The 21007-nt window shown below is 39.5% G+C and overlaps 2 protein-coding genes across 3 annotated transcripts in view; one reads left to right on the top strand and one right to left on the bottom strand.

Annotated features, from left to right (window-relative positions):
* The window catches only part of LOC101858659 (rDNA transcriptional regulator pol5), a 45852-nt gene extending 37806 nt beyond the window's left edge, over positions 1 to 8046 (top strand). Inside the window, exons 31-35 of one of the 2 annotated variants that reach the window (XM_005105629.3) lie at positions 2037 to 2084; positions 2893 to 2961; positions 5013 to 5114; positions 5889 to 5992; positions 7737 to 8046. In XM_005105629.3, the coding sequence (XP_005105686.1) occupies positions 2037 to 2084; positions 2893 to 2961; positions 5013 to 5114; positions 5889 to 5992; positions 7737 to 7953 (540 nt within the window). In that variant the 3' untranslated portion in view covers positions 7954 to 8046. The remainder of the gene's footprint in view (positions 1 to 2036; positions 2085 to 2892; positions 2962 to 5012; positions 5115 to 5888; positions 5993 to 7736) is intronic. The other variant, XM_013086578.2, reaches the window with a different exon arrangement.
* Positions 8047 to 10703: 2657 nt separating this feature from the next.
* LOC101859959 (adenine DNA glycosylase) overlaps positions 10704 to 21007 on the bottom strand; it is a 29902-nt gene continuing 19598 nt past the window's right edge. Inside the window, exon 14 of the mRNA XM_005105635.3 lies at positions 10704 to 17233. Within this exon, the coding sequence (XP_005105692.1) occupies positions 17087 to 17233 (147 nt within the window). The 3' untranslated portion in view covers positions 10704 to 17086. The remainder of the gene's footprint in view (positions 17234 to 21007) is intronic.

The raw sequence follows: 21007 nt of genomic DNA on the forward strand, positions 1-21007 counted from the left end.
AAGACTAAGAGGAAACTGTTGGTGATAGTCATAGAGACAAGGGCCCAGCCACGGGGCTTTCCAAGTTACCACCCCCGACCGTAAATTCATGGACGACATTTGAATCATAGATCTCTACATTCAGAGAAACATTTCTCTTGTGATTCGTTGAAAAAGTACGTCTTAAGGTTCTTCGAGGGCAGCTGATTATGCTTATTTGGCTAGATCTAATCTTTAACTTTAATCCTATAGAGGCCTGTCAAGTGTTTTACGGCATTTACGCGTGTCGCGCATCACGCCTAGGTCTAACGTCTAACTAAACATTATATGCAGTCACCCAAACACCAGTCAGAAGCCTTCTCTCAAAGATACATTTCCAGTGACCAATCCAAAAACATTTCAGTCCCTCGATTCCCCCCCCCCAACTTTTCAGCGACCAGTCCTAGACCTACGTTTCTGTGGAAAGTTGGGTGTGAAAACGCTGTCCATCGTTCTCTTTGTTCGGCGTGAGGGGCACACTCACCAGATATCCGGTTTTCTAGGCTTGTGTTATGCAGGCTGTGCAGGTTGTAGTGAAAATTTCCCCTGTCAAGCTTTAACTTTACCTGTCGGCGTGTTTCACAGATTGGAGCGTGCGTTTAGAGAGTGACCGTGCGTTTGTACGTCTAAATCATATAGTGAAAAACCTGTCATATGACGAAAGCGTGCGCACGTTTGAGCGGAGCGTGCGTTTAGGCGGAGACTACTGTATGTATTTTCCTTTTGGCTACCCTAACATATCCCCACTTTCCTGGCTATGTTACTGTCACCTGTCACATACAGCTGACTCTAACACCCTCTCTGCACAGAGCCCATATAGTCACTCAGTGCCACTGTCCCTTAAGAAAAACATTAGTTGCTCCAAAGCCAAGCTAGAAAGGCAAACATTAGAGCCCATATAGTATACAGTCACTCAATGCCACTTTGCCTGTAGTGAAACATTAGTTGCACCATAGCCAAGATAGTATCGCAAACATTAGTTTGGCATTGGTTTCAACCTCATACCCCTGTACTAGTACTAGTAGGAACAAGTCTGTTTTATTTCTCCTTCAGTGAATAAAGGAACAAGAGATCATGAAATTTTAGTTACTTACTGACAACTTTTCCCAGAGGAACATACCTGTTTCATTAAAAAATATCATCCAATGTACAAAAGTTTTTAAAATGCACAGAAAATTGAGGTAGCCAACCCGTTACCTGTACTAATAATACTGAGGGTAATTTGCCATTTACCAAAAAAAAAAGAAAAAAAAAAAAAGAAGTTTCATACTGATATCTAGATTCTAGATATAATGTTTCACAAGATCGTCGGCCGTGGCAAGCTAGAAAATAATAAACGGGGCATATGCAATAAGGAGCGGGGGGTGGGCAAAAAAATGAAAATTAATAAAAGGGGGGGGGGATGCTTATAAATTCCATACCTTAGATATAGAGTATAACCCCTATCCTTGATACCCCTCTCACTGTGCACATGCATGCTTTTAATACTTTAAAAAATTCTACAGCTACGTGATAATAATATTTTTAAAAACAGAACTGTAATTTCAAAATAAATCCCAGTTCACTGTTCATTCTTGTTTTATTTGTAAAATGATGATTTACTTTAGGTCTAGGGTAAATCATGCTGAAACTGATTCACAGAACATTATATTCAAGAAAGTATGCCTGTAATCAGTTGGCAGCATATTCAATCATTGATAATAGGGAAATACAGTGCAGCCTGTCTATAACGACCTTGATTGTAATGACATCCTCTGTATAGCGGCATGGTGCCCAGGTCCCAACTTTTGTCCTTGTATAGGCCTCTATCATTAGTAGCTCTTGGTTGCCTCTTTATAACGACTACTTTCTATAGCGACTTTTTTTTCTTCTGGTCCTGATGACGTCGTTATAGAGAAGCTGCACTGTAGTATCAATATTTTAAGCTGAATGTCGAATTTTGGAAGTGACAAAATCAAACTTACCACTTTATTTTAAAAAGTTTTTTTTTTTTTTTTTTTTGCGTATGTCTTATGCAGGTGATTTGCTATTCTCTGCTGTCCAGTTTGATGAAGAAAACACAAAAGGTGAGCATAACATTATAATTAGTGTACCAGACATTTATTATAGGTTTTAGGTACATTATAGACAAAGAACCTGTCTCAACAATGCAGCCATCGAAAATAGGGTAAAGTTGTTTTCTTTGGTTTTCATTAGTGGATCTCAGTGAAAATTTACTTCTTCTGTTTGATTTTCTGGTAGGCTTACTCTTGTGTGTTGCCTTGGGTTTTTTTTTCCAACTAGATCTTTTTTTGGTGGCTTCAAACTTATCTTTCTGCCTCTGTGCCCCTTCACTCTTTGAAAAAGAGAAGACAAAAATGACGTGTTTATAGGTATAGCGCCATTGCGGTAGTGATTACAAAAGAACAAACATACACCTGGCACTTTTTGTTTTCGATGGGCGACTGGAGAGTGCCTTTTTTTTTTTCTTCTGGTCTTTTGCCATGTCTTTTCTCTCTGTATTGATCTATGCAGACCTGCCACTCATCCCAATTTAATTATCGGGATATCCCGATTTTTTGCCCCAAATCTCAAGCATCCCACTTTTCCTGATTTCGGTTGTGTCTCCTGGTTTTTTGTTTTCACATCTGTTGCGTCCGATTCCTAGAAAAAAAAATTCTGCAATCTCTTTTGTTTGGAAGCACCGCATGGACTTTTTGTCGGGAAGAACTTGGAACTGTATTTTCTAAAACATCAATGCCGGATCTAGTTGTTGACTCACGCACATTATTTCAACTAAAATCGGAAGTCGTATCGATTTTGAGTTCCGACTTGGATACTCTGCAAAAACTGTCAAAAATGTTATTAAAAAGTATAAAAACTTTGTTCTTTCAGCATGTCCCAGAGACAGATGAAGGCAGTACAAGTGCTTGGATGAATGAGGTGGCTGCAGTGGTGTCCGAGGTGAGTTTGTTTTGATAAAATGTGTGGATGGACTTTTTGGCCGGTTGCACTTTTTCTTGTGACTCTGAACAAATACTCGGGTTGAATTTGATCTCTATACATTTTCAGCAAAATGGTTTTGAAAGTGTTGGGTTTTTTTTAGTGTATGAGTTTTTACAGCCCCCCCCCCCCGAAGAATTCAGCTTCCATTGGGCGCCGCAAACTGGCCGTGTGCCCGCACAGTCACGGAAAACAAAATCCATATTTTTACCCTCCTAAAAACACTGTGTTATCATGCATACACACAGACACTTGAAATATCCGAAGAAAGAGGAGCTTTTCCTCTTTTTAGTGGTATTAGCGTTTTGTGCATCGATTTTTGGGGTGACCTCGGTGGAACAGACACGTTGAGTGTATGGTATTAAATACTGAAATCTGATTCTTTGATATTTCAAGATGAAAAAATGCTCTTTCCGGTGATATATTTCTTAAGACTGTCCTTAAAGAATTAACAAGAGATTTGCGTGTGAAAACTTTCGATGCTGTTTTTTTTTTGGGACCAGTGATCAGACTGGCTATGGAAATATATAGGCAGATTAAAGCCCATTCATTCCTCTTCAAGAATAACGCAGCCATTATACGAAAATAAATACCAGACACTCCCCATCAGCGCGCAGCAGAGAAGCCGGTGATCGCGAGTGGTGATTGTCAACCTCCACTTGTATTTCTTGCCATTTTGGTCAAAAAGCCATGTTTACGTCAATAAATTTCCATCTTTTGGTTATATGATAGCCCTGAAAAAAATTGGGTTTATTCTCTATGTGCGTGGGTGTGTGTTTACAAGTTTTTGTGAATGTCCATTCAAATTTAAGAATGTTATGACATCTCAAAGTGCAGACATTTTACAATTTTAAAATATAGCGTTTTTCTGCAACTTCAGATGCTCCAGTCTGTGGGAGACCCACTGGAAAAGAGAAAGAAATAATAAACTTCACAACATTAAACCCAAACTGGAACCGCAAAATCCTTCGGGCCACTCCAGAAGAGATGAAGTCATTTTTACTTGATTACGCATCGGACACATGGCCCTAACACACAAATACCTCCTTCAGGGAGATGAGAAGCCGTTCCGTGTCGGATGTGACACAGATTTTTACCTTTAGACACATTTTAACCGAATGTCTAGACTTCGGAAAGACCCGTAGGAAATGATTTAAATGCAAAAAATTGCAAGATATTTTTTCCGTCATTGTTCCCAACAGAATTTTAGATTTTGTGCAGGCCATTGGCCTTTGCCTTTATGGGAAATTATAAAAGAGAAATAAAATTGTTCAAAATTTTTGTTATTTAAAAGTTATTTTAAATTGAATATACACCGAATTTTAATATTTTAACATTTTAAAGTCTGATAGTTGACCAGCCGTGCAGTGAACTGTTGCAAATGCCACCTTGTGTTTCGCGCGCTCATATGACCTTATGCAGTTGCGAGCGCTGTAAAACCCCATACTAAACTAAAAACAACTTCAGATGTTCCTAACTTTGTTAAAAATGAAGCTATATATGTATAAATTTTGTATAAAAATGCTCAGAATAATAAATTCTATAAGGTGGTGCAGTTCACTATGAAATCAGAGGACTTTGAAATTTCAGTCTGTGGTACCTACTTCCGTAGTGCGTTTGAAGTCTGTGATGAGATATAATTTCTATTCAGGCACAAAGTTACAACCTTCCATTTTTAAAAAAAGATTGGTGGGAGCTGAGACTGATAATTAATAATAGTTAATACTAATACTAATATTTTCTATTTAACTTCTACTTCTATGCCTGACTTTATTTACTCTGATGACATCTTATTTGGTATCACTTTAGACCCGACAGATTTCTTGATTGAAAGGATATATTTACTTAACAAGACTAACGGAAACTATACATATATATATATATTAAATTGTTTCCTTTAAAAAGGGAGAAACATCAACACAGCATGTTTTTATACTGTCTCTGATAAATTTTACAAACATCAAGAATGACCTTTTTTTAAATTTTTCCTCTCTGCCTGTGCTGTGCTGCAGTCCATAAGGAGTCTGAGAGCTGATGACCTGAAGGTTATGTACACCAAGGAGCTGCTCAACGTGGCTGTAGCACTACAAAGCAGGCCCGACGTGCTCACACAGGTAATAATAATAATAAAAGCGTTTGTCTAGCGCTAATTCCCACTCAACAGCAAACGCTATGCACTTTACAATCTATATTATTGCCACAGCAGACCTGACAGCATTCTGAAACAATCTGAACTTTCTGAGAAGCATGCAGTACAAGCTGCCATTTATAAATTTATCTAGGCACGTAAACACTAACATACTGACAAGATCTTTCACTTTTTATCATAGTCTATGGCCGGGTGCCCATTCCCACCTTGGTGAAGTAAGGAAAGTTAATGTGAAATAAAATGCCTTTCTCAAAGGCATAACGTCGGGCATGAGGCTCGAACCTCTGAACCCTCAACCTCATGATTACAACAAGTTTGGTGACATTGAGCACACACAAAGTGGTAGTTGTGGGTACCGTCTACTTTCTTCCTTGTTCCAGATCTACTGCTCAGTGCAAGACTCCGTAGTACATCACTTTTCAAAATGGTCTATGGCAGAGTTTTACACCAAGCAGTCGAGATGCTGTGGTGTAGTTTGCCCCATGCTGCTCATCATGGCTTTCATGGGTGGTTGGCCTGTGCTCTGGTGTGGTTTGCTACTTCTTTCCTATACGAAAATCTGTCATCCTTTTATCTCTCCTCCTTTTTCTGTGGTTATTCTCTTATACTATACCACCTCTAATCTTTGGTACTTATATTTATGACCTAGTACTAATTGTGTTGCAAGTGCTGTAAAACGCTTACTTAAAAAACACAACATCATGACGTTCTCTCAGCTGTAAGTTTTGTCTCTCCACAGCCTCCCTTCGGTCTAGAGGAGTTGCAGCAGCTGACTGGCCTCAAGTCCAAACTGAACACTGACCTACGCAGACTGGCCACAAAGGTTATTGCTGGTATAGAAAGGTAACAGCCACAAGCTACTCATGCTAATGTGTGTGGGGTGGGGGGGGATTCTGTTCTGATATAAAAGTAAATATAGACATACATTTGGACTGGCTGAGTTCTCCACCATGAAGAAATGGATTTCTTATCTGTTTTGTCAATTTCATTAGTGTCATGGAGATCATATCAAAATACTGTGCAGATACCATTTATCAGTTTTGTTTGCATGAATCCAAGATCCCTCTGAATTTCAAAAAATTTCCCCATGCCTACTACAATTTCTTGTTCCAGCCCTACATTAAATCAAATTCACTCTCCTCTTAATAATAATAATAATAATAATAAATAGCATTTATATAGCACATATCCCAGCTCAACAGCAGGCTCTATGCACTTTACACTATATTATTACCCCAGCAGACCATAGAACACTCCGAAACATTCTCAGCTTCCCGGGAAGCATACAGTGCAAGCAGCTGATTAAGCGTTCAAACACTAACAAACTGACAAGATCTTTCGCTGTCTATAGCCGGGTGCCCATTCCCACCTGGGTGAAGTGAGAAAAATTCGTGTAAAGTGCCTTTCCCTAGGACACAACGTTGGGCCCCTGACGGGATTCGAACCCACGACCTTACGGTTGCGAGTCCGAGAGCCTAACCACTAGGCCACCGACGCCACCTTCCCTTCATCTTTCATGAACACTATTTGTTCAGTCAAATACTGCTGCTAATGGCCAAATGAAACGTAGATGAGATTTAAGTCAGAATCAGAATAATTTCCATGACAATTTTAAAAAATAGTTTCATTATGCTTTGTGTAAAGATATATTTCTATTGTGATGTGTTATTAATGTTTTTATTTGAAGAATAAAAATATAGATCTAGATCTGATAATAGAGCGGGACTGCCAAGCCAGTTTGAACTTTGTCAGATTTTAAAAATACAGTGGAATCTTGTTATAACGAGAGGGAGGGGACCGGTGCGAAATGTCCGTTATAGCAGGATTCTCGTTATTAGGGATCCAGTAATAAATTCAATGGAAATAGTAAAGTAGGCCTAATCTATGAGTTTGGTGTTCTGTTTATTCCTTTTTGTATTTCTCCTGATGATGATTTTGTTCAACATAATCTCTAGGTCCTACTTGATCAAAAATCGAATCAGGTTTCTTTCTCTAGCACTAGCAATGTTGACAAATCGGCTTTGGCGATCAGAAAGAAGGGGCTCTGGCTCTGGGCTAACTTGCCCGCTGTGTTGTTCCCCACTTCACCACACCCTGTGGTGCGTTGCGTCTGCTTGCGCACGTCACACATTCACTCCATCTATCACAGCATTGTGACCTCTCCATCCCGCACCAGAGAAGTGAGAGGCACGGTATGCCTAGATAATCTAGACTGGGCTGGCCTATCATGCGATGCGTTCTGCTTGTCTGCGCATGCCACACCCTCCCAACTCATTCACTCCGGCCTTCATTGTTGGTTCGCGTGGGCTTTCCCGTTCTTTGTTTCGCTGGATCGCCAACAACTTTCTCTACTGGCGAGGTTTTATATGTTCAATTGGTCTGTGTGCTGTGAACAGCAGCAGCATTATTCCGCTATAACTGACTCGCGTGACTGTCTGATTGCGCAATAGCAGTATTTTATTTACAAAGATAAAGAAGGAAAAAAACGGGGTTTTAGAATAGTGTCTTTATAGCAGACTTCTCGTTGTTTCAGGACTCTTTATAAGTGGACTCCACTGTAATTTGCTTCAAATGTTTTTGCCAACAGGAGCCAGGGCAAAGCCGATGGGTCAAATACCAAAGGGCAAGGAAAGAAGAAAAAGAAGGGTAAAGGAAAGGCTGGAGAAAATGGACAGGCTCAAGTGAATGGACAAAAACAGACACCAGAGAGCAATTCAGGAAAGAAAAAGAAGAGAAAGCAGCCAGAGACTGACGCCAATGAGCAAGGAGAAATGCCTACAAAAAAGAAAGCAAAAAAGAATTAAGTTATAGTAGGCTGTATTTTTTGGTTAATAAAAGTGATTGTGGGTGACGAATTACATCAGAAAGTGTTCTTGCCACTTTGTAATCACAGTAAGGGAATTTTTCTTGTGTTTTGAGCTTTATTTCCAGACTGGAATTTAAAAACCGTTACTGTCTCATATGATTTGGAATGGATTTGTGCAGTTCAGTGGCTTGGTTCAGTTACAGACTTACTTTACATACACATGGAATAGGCAATGGTGGCAAATGGAAAAAAACAACAACTAAAGAACAAACATCCTTCACCAGCCAGCCTGTCTACAAAATATTTCTATGTGAAGTGTTGTGAACATTTTAGGAAGTTGGAAAGGCTCTTGCATCTTTTTCCATCTCTCCACCACTGTCTGTTGTGCTTATTTTATCTGGCATCTGCATTTGTTGCTATTTTTTGTCGAAAAGTTGCCACAAAAATGGCAAAAGTTGCCATTAATTTTCAAGCTTTCAACTCTCTGTGACGACGTATATAGCAATATGTTGATAGAGGTAACTTAATCTAAAACACCTGAATTTCTTGTGCTGTTTTAAACATCCAGATATCATTTGCAACCACACTGAGTGTTTAGTTTTAGTAGAGGTTTTACGGCGCTCGCAACTGCATAAGGTCATATGAGCGCCAGAAGATTAGAGGTGTTACGAGAGAGTAACAAACATAGTAGAGAAGAAGGGGAGATAAGGACGATAGATGTTTCATTGGAAAAAAGAAGCAAACCACACCAGAGCACCCGCCAACCACCCACACACAGAGTGTAAAAACGAGAAAAATAAAGGTTTCACAAAAGAATGAAATAAAAATTAGAACAGCAAATAAACAACCACAAAAATTAACAAATAAGGGCATGTCTCTACCCATCCATACACAGGCCATTTTAACCCTAAAGCGTGTAATTCAAGAAAAAGTACAGGATCTAACATGTAGATCATGGAATCACACACAAGGGGCCTGCCAGTGTCAGTTTTCCTTTTTGGTGGAGACACGCTGTAACATAACTATAACACATTTTAAAAAAAACTGAAATGGAAAAACAACAAACCAGAACAATAACGAGGGGAAAAAAATCAACACACCAACAAAATAAAACACAACAAAGAGGGAAACATGAAAGAGAAACAGCAAATAAATACAGTCTGTGCCGGCTTTAAGCATGCCAGCCTTAAGCACGTTTTTGCTATATAAATTACACGCCTTTATGCACGGTAACTTCGGCTTCAAGCACGCTTCATTTACAAGACAGTCAATATTTTCATGATGACCCATCGAAGTTCGAACAGTCTACACCGCAGCAGTGGAGTATGTCAAGAGAAACACAAAGAACGCAAGTGATGGACACACACACTCACACGGGCGGAGAGGAAGGCAGAGAGATGCACACAGTCGTGCGCGCGGACATAGGATCTAGCCTAGGCCTAGCTGGGCAAAGCTACACACGACCAAAAAAGAATACAAAGAGAGTCGGGGAGACGAGAAAGGGAGGCTGGCTGCGATTTCACCTTCGACCCTCGCTATCCATTAATCCTGATTGTGTATCACGCGCGAGGTGGGATGAAGGCGGTGGTATGAGTGGCAGAGCGGGCAGGTGGTACGCACAGGCAGTGTGTTACAGTAGGCCTAGTGTGCTGTATCGTGACTGGCCGTCGAAATTAAGTTTTCATTTTCCACTCGACCACAAAACAAAAACAAACAATAAACAAGCGAACAAAAACTATCATGGCGGGTGTCTAAATAACAGTGCACACTTTTGCGGGACCGCTATAGGCCTACTTACAAACAGAGGGAAATAGCACGGGGAATTTTCTACATGAAAATCTCTGGATTATGTCTACTTCGCATTTAAGCACGCTTCGGCTTTAAGCACGCTTAAGCTTTCTCCCGATGACCATGCTTAAAGCTGGCATGGACTGTAGTAGCCTATGTAATGTAGCCTACTTTTGTTCTTCACATGAAAATTACAACTCAATGTAGTTTTAACAAGTGAGAAAGAGACGAAGTGAAGCAAAAGTGAAAATAAGCTTTCTTTCTATAAAAACAAAAACTGGGAATAATATTCGTTAAAAAAAAACAACTAAATCTCTTTACTTTTCCCAGTTTTTGTTTTTAAATTATTTTTTCTTCCCGGCGGTAGTTTTTTGTTGGAAAAATGCAAAAATCGTGGCCGCGATTCACAGACCAAAAAATGCCAAAAATCGCGGCCGCGACAAACGCAGATGCTAGTTTTATTAAGGAGCAAAGATGGAGAGACAATTGTTCTCAAAGATGCCCTGTTTTGTTCAGAAGAAGCACATCACATGACATCTTTATTAGTGCCAATAGGAAGGACATCTATAGATAATAATAGACAATAGTATCATTTTGTGTGCTATTTTCAATTTTACATCACAAAACATATCAATGATTTTCCGTTGAAGTGGAGTGCTGTATTATTTTATCTTGTTATGTAAAGTTTATGGAGTCGTATTTCACAAACGATACGGCAGGTAGCTATATTCAGGCTTTTTACTTACTTTTAGTAGAGATTTTACGGCGCTTGCAACTACATAAGGTCATATGAGCGCCAGAAGATTAGAGGTGTTACAAGAGAGTAACAAACATAATAAAGAAGAAGGGGAGATAAGGACGATAGATGTTTGATAGAAAAGAAGAAGCAAACCACACCAGAGCACCCGCCAACCACCCACTTATTCAGGCTTTGGGGTAAAGAAACAAAATCACATCTGTATAAATATGAAAATGTTTTATTAAAACACATATATTTCACACATATAATGTATGTGAAGGTATTTTTTAATGACAATTTTCTTTCATCAGTGAATACAGAGATAAAACATGTTTAAAACTTTGTAATTTCCACATAATAATAATAATATAAATGAAATCAGAAAAAAATGCTTTGGCAAGCAAATGTACACATACATTGTTTTAATATCAACAGTAATAGCCCTCAAAATATTTTTTTTCTATTTCTTTTCCTGACGGAGAGTTGAAAATATGTGGCAGAAATATTGACTATATGCAAAACTCATTATCGGTACCAAAACTTGCTATTGTGGGGTAACTATATATGGTCGCTTTTAAGGGCAAGCGGGCTAACCCAGATTTCAGGAATCTTGACCAACACCAAAAGTGGGCATTGCCCTACCTATTGGAGAAACTATGATGATTGTGACACAAACTGAATGAAACTGATTAATTAAGTGCCTTTCCCAAAGACTCTACTTCAGGTTGAGCAGAGACTCAAACCCCCAAACTCGTAGTCTCACGATTATGGGTGTGGTAGCCTAACCACAAGGCTACCGATGACACCGCCTGCCTCATCTGAATCAAGTGAGAGAAGTGATAATGAGCAGCCAGGACCTTCCACAAGTAGGCCTAGATCGAGAAGAGGCAGAGGAGACGTTTTGGGTACCTCAAAAGGACCAGGGAGGGAGAAAAGCAAAGTGGTACTGAAATTTAAACTTAAAGAGGAGGGAGGGCATAGCCCAAGGGGGGTGTCGCCACAACAGACTTGAGGTGGGAGTTTTATGACAAGTTTGAACAAGGGCCTTTATGAAGCTGAATGGCTACCAGACTTCACTCAGCAGCCAGGGTCATTGATAGACACAACGGCTTTACTGAAGAAGACTTTTTCAGCGCCCCCCCCCCCTGCTGCATTTGAACTCATGATTAAACAGGCAAACACATGCCCGCACCCACCTCCACAAGTATTTTGAAATGCATTGGAAAGACATTTTATAACTGTTGAAGAACTTAAGAGGGATTTTGTAGGTTTACAAATTCCTATAGGGCTATATCATAGAGTTATCTCCTTTTTAGACAGAAGACCGTACAAGGTTACATGACACGGAAACTTTTGAGTTCGTTCGCGGCCATGTTTGAGTTGGCCAAAAAGTTTGTTTACATATTACATGTGAGTGGGCATGTACCCTGCTCTAATTAAGGAAGGTGTTTTATTAGATTTGAACATGTTTTAATCCAAAGAGATTCTCTTAAAAGTGCAAGCATGAGAAACCCCTAGTCCCTTTCTGGATTAACACCTTAGAGACTTTCTCTACAGTTAATACATCACCAGCAAACATCTGATTAGTCTGAAAGTGGAAGATTCTTGACACTGACTTACAGTCATAGCCTGTGCACATCCATTGTAATATAACAGTATCATCAATTATATTTTTTAAGGGATGATGATGGATGGGAGCAACTAAAGATAAGCTGCTACTGTAACCTTGCTCATGACTAAAATGTATGATGTAATGTATAGGATATTAGTGACAATGGAAACCATAACCAGACAGCGCTTAATGCTGAGCTTGCTATATATGCACAGTATATAGTCTGTGTTTGGAATACATTTTCTATTGCACGAATGAATTTAAACAACTCATCACTGCTTCTGTCAGTATCAGGCAGTTCAGTGATCTGTTTTCTTTCATTGCATCATCTATTTTTAGCTCAGATGTCTTTATATGTTGCTGTTGTCTGCAATGGAGCCTTTAACAACCAATCGACTGCAACTCGCTTAGGATGTGTCATCAAACATGACAAAATGCACAGACATTCAACATCCCACTGAACCAAAGACCATCAACATGATGTTCGATGCATGCCATCTTTTAAAGAATTTCTGCAACTGTCTTTGGGATTTGAGTGTAGTGTACACAGGAAGTGACAGGATCGAATGGCGGTACATTGTGGAGTTACATAAGTTTCAGGAGAACAGCAATCTCCACCTCGCTAACAAACTCCGAGGAAAACACCTTGACTAGGCCAAAAACAAAATGAAGGTGCCACTGGCAATACAGACCATCAGTGCATCCGTAGGTGTGTGTATGTGTGTGTGTGTAGGAGGGGGGGGGGGCTTGGCATTGGGATTCGGGAGGAGAGACTCTGAGAGAGGGTAGAGTGGTTGGGAGGGGAAGTACCCATGACACCCATGCATTTTCATACTTCTGAAAAGTTCTATAGGCCCTATACACTTTGATTCAGTCAATAAGAAATAAACCCCACCGTAGATAAAGTGGTGATAAAGAAATAAAGTTGTTTTGTTGTTATTTTTTGTTTGTTTTAAAGCCTATCTCTATCTTTTAATTAATAATACATTTATTAGTAAAAAGTACGCTGTATTTTTATCTAGCAATAGTACGCCACGGCGCCCATGTTAAAAAAAATAAATCAACAAGGGCCAAGCCTCGCCTATTGCATACATTATGAGAGAGAGAGAAAGCAAGCCTTGCCCACTGCTTCAGCATGAACTCCTTCACACAGCTGGCCAACTCAAACATCGCGGATGCCACTATCGAATGGGGCCATGGCATAGCAAGGCGAGAGAGAGGCGTTCTGTATCTATTATCTGGCCTACAAGTATAAATCTATGGGCTATACCCAAGACCACCTTCACAAGATCATTGGACAAGCTTTTGGCTCGAGGAGACGAAATTCTGACTTGTTATGAGTCGTCACGGGTACCAGATGATACAAACATCTTTGTATTTCATGGATAATGCAGCCTGGATTTCAAACGGACAAGACAACTACGATCTTGCCTTTAGCTAAGATTCAGCCATTGGTAGTTATCACGGGACCTACATGTCCGCAGACATCTTTTAACATTGTTGATGAATCAATAGCAAGATTCAAAGGACAGGAGCACTCTTTGTGAGAAAAGACAATTTAAAGAACTGAGTACAGTAGTCTCCGCTTAAACACACGCCTTCGTCATATGACAGGTACTACTGTATAATTTAGATGTACAAACGCAGTCACTTCTAAATGTATGTTTCGATCCGCAAAACACGCCAACAGGTAGCCTAAAGCTAGATAAGGGGAAATTTTCGCTACAACTTGCACAAGACAAGCCTACACAACAGGATGTACCTGTATGTGGTGAGACTGGCCCTCACACAGAATAAAGAGAGCGATGGACAGAGATTTTGCGCCCAACTTTCCACGGACACATTGGTCTAGGACCGGTCGGGTGATATGTTGAGGAGGGGTAGATAAATGTCTTCTGATTGGTCCCTCGAAATGCATCTTTGAGAGAAGGTTTCTGACAGGTGTTTGAGTGACTGCGTAATGTTTAGTTAAGTCTATGATGCGCACCACGCATGAACGCTGTAAACACTGGATAGGTCTCTTACTCTAATTAAAAATTAGTAAAGTAATCAGCTGAGCTCGAAGAACTTATTCAACAAACCACAAGAAAAAAGTCTGATGTCATCCATGCATTTACTGGGTTGCACTAGATGACAGTAAGTCCGAATTGGTGGCTTAGAAAGCCGCTTGGCGGAGAGCTTTTCTCTATGACTAGATCTATCATCACGAACAGTTTTCTCTTATCTGTTCCCGACATTTTATAGTGCATATCAGTACAGTGAGTCCGTCTTTCTGCCCCCCCCCCCCCCCATTCAACGCCTTTGTATTCATAATTCATAACCATAGTCAGGGAGTCCATCACAAAACAGTCACGTGTCGTCATATTATCAGCCAAATTGACCCCCCTCCCCCCAAGGGAGGTCACTAAAATAGCAAGAAAATGAGATAATTGTGTCCCTTCCTCCCTTTGCACAGGTTCATGAAAACGCACACTCCGTAAAAACACACACAAAGGGGCCTTACCGAGAACTATGCACTTAGGCGGAGACTACCGTACCACACTTTGTGACCAAGGTAAAGAACTATTCAACTTGATATACTTGTTTGAATTTTTAGTACAAATCTAAAGCCATCAAATTCTCCATTGATAGGATAACAATATCCCAGTGGCAGTAAATTTACGCTGGTTTCAGAAGCCCACATACCCCAAAGTCCACAAATCTCAAACACGAAAATCACGAATTATCGGGTATTGCGAACATAAAATGCTTGGTCCCGTTTCAGTCCCATATTTTCTTTGCATCAACTTCATGGTTCACGGAGTTCCCAAACACGCAACACTCGAATCTCGAGCAAATCCATTTCACATTCTCAACTTTACAGCCACGGATAGGAATTTCTTTGTTATTGCTACAGCCAAAACGTGGTCCTTGTCTCACCACGAGAGGCTGGAGGAAGGGGGGATGGGGAAATGGGTTTGAGGACTGATGCTGGACGCATCGCATGACTGGCTCACCGCTAGGGCTGGGTGAGCACCCAGGTAAAGAGCACAAAACTGGCTACCCGGGTATTGGTGTCGGGTACCCAGGTTTTCTACTCCCCTTCATTAATGCTATGCAAATGCACTTTAAAAATTACGTCCCTTCATTCGAACCTTAATAAATACTGAGTACTTGTCCGTACTGATCTCTCTTAGTCAATTATTGGCCAATATCAACTTATGCCCACCACTTCTCGTACCTCCTTTGCCTGGAAAACAGCAGACCACAAAAACGCCACATTTGGGCATGTTGTAAGAATGCTTAGAATGTTTCCAAGAATTGATCGGATACTTTGTTAGAGCAGGCCAATAGTTTCAATTTCAATATCCTTGGAAGCAACTAGTGTGCAGTTCTAAGAATCCAACGGAGAAGCGGAAATTTTCTAAGAATAACGTGAAGTAAAAGGGTTTAAATTATAGCTTTGGCTTTGTCATTTAAGCATAGTCTCTATCAAGATGTTTCAAAGAAAGTCATACACTTGGGATTACTGTGAGAAAATAAAAGACAAAAAAAGTGCCTCCTGCAACATCTACAAAAGCATATTAAACACTGACAGGTCTTCAGCGTCAAGCCTCTTAAAGCAAGCAGGCAGAGCAGTACAGAAACAGCATATGATAATTGAAATGTCAGGTACCCGACGGATACTCGGGTACTTTTTTCATTACCCGAGTATCAAATTACCCATGTAATCCCAGCCCTACTCGCCAGGCATGAAATCATGCTGTGGGCAGATGGCAAGAGGTGTAACTTTCTGTAAGCCAATGAAATGAGAGGAAAGGAATGTGAGATTTTCTGCTTTCCACTTTCATTCATCTTCTTCCTTTCACATCGTCAACACGTTCATCAGGGGAGATGACATGTTCTTTTTTAACTTCCCTTGATTTTCTCTCTATTTCTTTGTATTTGGGGCTTTCACGAACATGACGAATTACGGAAATCTCGAACACTATTTCCAATCCCCGATGAATTCAAGTTACCCGTGTTTGACTGTATATATGAAGTAATTGCTTTCAGTGTCATCAAGCCCTGACTTTGTAAGTTAGTAGTTCAGAGAATATGCATTTTATGAACTCATATATATGTATAAAATTCGCTGATAGCAAAGTCTTAAGCCCCAGTTACACGCAATTATAAATTGAGTCAGATTCGTCGTAAGCGAGAACTGTCTGTTTTACCGAGCTGTGTAGTCTGTTTAGAAGTTCCAATCTATCGTCCAGTTTTCTTTCCATCAGGGACATTCCTAGTCATTGACTTGACTGCAGATGTGCAATGCACCGGGTGACTTTGGTACGCAACTTCACCACTGACGATCAATTAAATAATAAAATTGCTAAAATTTACATAATAACACATCAAATCAGGTTCTCAGTGAGCAACTTTGCTTATTTTGAGACGCTGATTCCGAGATGTAATCAGTTTTTACCAGCGATAATTATTTTCAAAATTTTGAGTCCTAAGTTTAATCCTGCACGGCGACAAATTTTTAAGTGATTCTACGTCACAGCGCGTCTCCCCCAAATCTGACCGTGATCGCACGGAAAATATCAAGCAGCCCTTGATTTCTCGACCGAGTCTCCAGGCCGTTGTCCAATCATCCAAACTTTGTACAGTTTTGTGGTTACACCTGACGATTTGTCTCATGATTGATAGATCTTCCAGTTTTTGTACAATTTATTGTTGCGTGTAACCAGGGCATTAAACAATGTCTGTAAATTCAATAAAAGCAAATCCATAAATTTTACATGTTTTATAAGAGCCATTTATATACAAACAACTTTAATGGTATGAAAAATCAATAGCAATATTTTGAATTGTTTGAGACTGTAGTTCGGTGGTAATATAAAAATAAAAATATCAAATACTTGGGAAACAGTATCGGAGAACAATCAAGGCTGAGGTATCACGCTGAGTGTGGGTTTATAAAAAACTAAACAAATCAACAATTTTTTAATGAACAGCTCCGCTTACTCTTCATGTGTGTCTTTGCTTGAAGAAGTCTGAGATGGCTCTCTGCGACTTTTTCGGCTCTTGTACAATGACGTCATCCTGGTCACCGTTCTTTCTTTTACTCGCCTTCTTGGATTCTTCATCTTGCATCTCTTTAAATTTGTCAAATACCTGGAAAGCAGGAAAAGGGGAGTTGTATGATTTTACAGCTTTAGTTCTTTTTAAAAGTAAAAAAGTATAGTTCAGTTCCCTAATAATAAATCTTGCCAGCCTTCTGGAACTTAACGATTTCAAAAATAGTGTTGGTATGATATGACTTGCTGCCAAACAAGATCATTTGAAATCCCCCATGGGATTCATTACGAGTATTATATGAGGCAATAGCATTATTATTATCATTCATTATCAAGGGGTTAGATCTGTTAATCCTTTGAGCCTCGACCCCAGAGCCTACAGATCAGAGCCCCTGCCCCTGAGCTCTGTGTGAAAACCCAGATTAACATTGTCGCAGGATGATGTGTGTGTTTGGGGTGCAGCAGGGGAACCCTGTTGTAGACTCGGGGCTCACAGGGTGAAACTCCCACCGTGGACAAAAGTTAAATGAGATGTGAACATCTTATGTCAAATTTTCATGTGAAGTTAACCTTTCACACACTCATGTTGGATGAAAAAATGACAAGAGCCAATGAAAACTAAAATGGAACTTGTAAAACCTCAAAGTCGGTATCAAAAACCAAGTGACATAAAATATTTTCCTTGCACATAATTTTAATTTTAGTGGGCAACTGTAACTGGAAAAAATGGTGGCAACAGGAATGGTTACCAAGCAATATTTATTCATGTCATTAACTAACCCATGCTCAGGCGTACGTGTATATGTGTGAAAGGCAGAGGAGGGGGGCGCGAAATGGTTGCAAGCCCTTGACCATCATCAATAATTTATTAAATGAGGCACCAGACATCCATGTCAAGTTGCTGTTTTAGCATCCACTGGTGGCAAATACTAACAATATGCGTATACCTCTGAGAAAAACCTGCTCTCTCACCACAGCTGATTACTTTGTATTCCTGAGTACAGTAAAACTATCACTTTTTGCCATTTTACTTTATCTAACAATGTGAAAATGTCCATTATAAATGAATTCTACACCACTGAAACCTCTTCAGTGCTTCCAACAGCTGAAGCTGAAAAATAAGGAAAATTCTGCCAAGGGTCTGCATAGGCCCCCAGAGGGTCCAGAGACAGAGTCCTGGTGGGGGTTGAGGGGGCGAAGTCCCCGAAGAAATTAAAATGTAGTACTTTTTGAGGGTAGAAAATGGTATTTGGGAGCCTATTTGAAGAGATTGTCTGCAAACCATAACATTTATTTTTTCACCAACATTTTATCTTGTTTGATTTCTTCACCAAGATCTACATAATATATTTCCATTGATGGCAATGTTTAAAAGCAGGTTCCCCTTCCATTGCTATTACAATTCAATTAATTTGCCATCGCACCATTGATAGAAGGCAAACCTGGGAATAATGAATAGATACGTACCTTCGCAATACAGTTACCCGGCTTATACCCTAATTTTCCGTAACTCATTCGCTACGCCGAGCCGTGGGGGGCGGCGCGGCTAAAGTGCCGTCAGTACGCTGAGCCGCCCCCGGCGGCTATGAGACGTTCAATTTTAGCTTGGTTTCTATTCCAATCCACATAATCATATTAAAATAAAGGTCATAATATAATGTTGACTTCCGGGTCAAGCGTTTCCACCGAGAATCGGAAGTTTTGAATCAGTTTTGAAACACGATTTCGTAGTTTATTCGACTTTGTTTTATCGCGAAGCTCAAATTATAGCCCAGACACCAGCCGTAGTACTTTTACACAACAAAATGTATCATTATTTTGCTCACTAAAGAAAAGTAGGACTCTTTTTTATAATATTGATACTATTGGACGCAAATTGCCGGTGCACTGTAATTGAGAAATCAATATTTTTGAGTGCTAGATCTAGGCCTAGATCTAAATAGTCAAAATATTTTTCTCCCCAAAATCACTACTTTTGGGTGAAATTACTCAAAAAGTACCACTCAAGACATGTATAGGTTTATTCCAAATGTAATTCTGAATAATTCCATATCAGATACGCGTATTTTTTTCTGTTTTTGATCCTTTTTTTCAAAATTATTTTTTCAATATCGGATGTTATGATCCAAATGTACAAATATTATGGAATGTATGTAAATAACTGCTCATTTTTCCATATTTTCCTGTTCTATATACAGTCATGGTTATATTGATGTATCATTTGACTAGGTGCAAACATATTTTTTTAGTTTCACCTGAGATTATAAATTTTTTATTTTCCAATTTTAACCTCATCCAATCACAATTGTGTTGCATAATCGCCTCTTACAGGAACCAAAGTTGAAAAATACACAAATAAATAATACAGATGTATTCTACAAACCATACTGAAAATGTTGGTATATAATATGTTGATATTTATTTGAATTTATGGCCCCAAAGACCTGTGAACTGCACACTAGTCATCATCTCATTTCGCCCTCTCGAAAAAAATTCGTCCACAAGCCAAAAATAATACGTAGCGGATGAGTTAAATTTCACGCCTGAATGTCGCGTATCACAATCTCGAAACACCACTTCGAATTATTCTTTACTTTAGTAGTTTTATGCAGGTTTTAGCATAAATTTATTTCATCGCGGCCCATATAAATCGTGTTCCCGAGTCATAGATTTTTCGTACTGACCATTTCTCTAGATCTAGACAAATTTGTAAAAAAGTTTCTTTCTGACAGTATTTTCCATCTAAGATCACAAGTCAATTTACTTGATCAACGCGCAGATTTTCCAGCCGCGGCAACAATCCGAAGATAGACAGACGGAATGAGAGAATGATAGAAAGGAAGAAATTGGCACAAAAAGTTTGCCAGATTTTGATCAATCCACAGGTTAAATTGTACTGCCGACAAGCCCGCAATGAATGCATGGAGCATATGGGATAATGGCCGATTGCAGGAAATGCGCAATCTGGCAGGTTTCTATAACATTAACTTATTGCCGAGAGAATTACCGTAAATATCCGTAACTTATACTAGTATTAGACGATACGAAGGCGAGTACGGATCTTTTGCTACGGAATTTCGGTAGTCCTATGCTGTCGCAGCTTTTTATGGAGGGAGTTGAGAATGGTGGAGGAACAAGTACAGAACTGGCAGAAAGCAGGGATTTCCGTAAAAATACGGAAAAGTGGAAGTAATGCCTCTCGAAGAGTGAACATTATGAGGGACAAGAACATTCTACACAGGTGCATTTTAGACATAATTTTTTAAGGGTAAAAATTCTTACTGGGAATTCAGACTTCAGGAAGTAATAGTTACACTAAGTTACAGTTGAGAGTAAGTTTTCAGTCGAGTATGGTATAACTTATATTGAGGTTTTACTGTATTACTCATTGAACATTGCCTTGTGACGCACCATACCCTTTGGTCTTGAGGGGAGGGGAATCTACAAATGGAAACGGATGTGGTTATCAAATCATGGTGTCAAATACATCATGTACAAACACTCTTCCGTTCCCCTCACTGTTTCATCGAGGTATTATGTAGGCTTATTATTGTGCATTCATCAGCTCTACATAATTGTACTTTTACATTCAGTTTCTGGATCAATAACATTACATTCACTAAGTTCACTTGTGTCAAAACTGCTGTGAAACATTGAGCTCTGACGTTATACATAGAACCAAAAAAAACCAATACAATCATTGCATATTTGCGATTGGGAGGAAAAAAACACTTCAACTTAAGCATATTTATGCTTTTAACTGTTTGACTTTAACAAATGTAAAGAAGAAGAGGTGCTGGGACCTAACAAAAAGATCAACTTAACCAAAGAACAACTCAAGTGGAGTTGACTGTATTATTTTCTCCGCAAG

This window comes from Aplysia californica, unplaced genomic scaffold (assembly GCF_000002075.1).
Source record: "Aplysia californica isolate F4 #8 unplaced genomic scaffold, AplCal3.0 scaffold00482, whole genome shotgun sequence".
NCBI lineage: Eukaryota > Metazoa > Mollusca > Gastropoda > Aplysiida > Aplysiidae > Aplysia > Aplysia californica.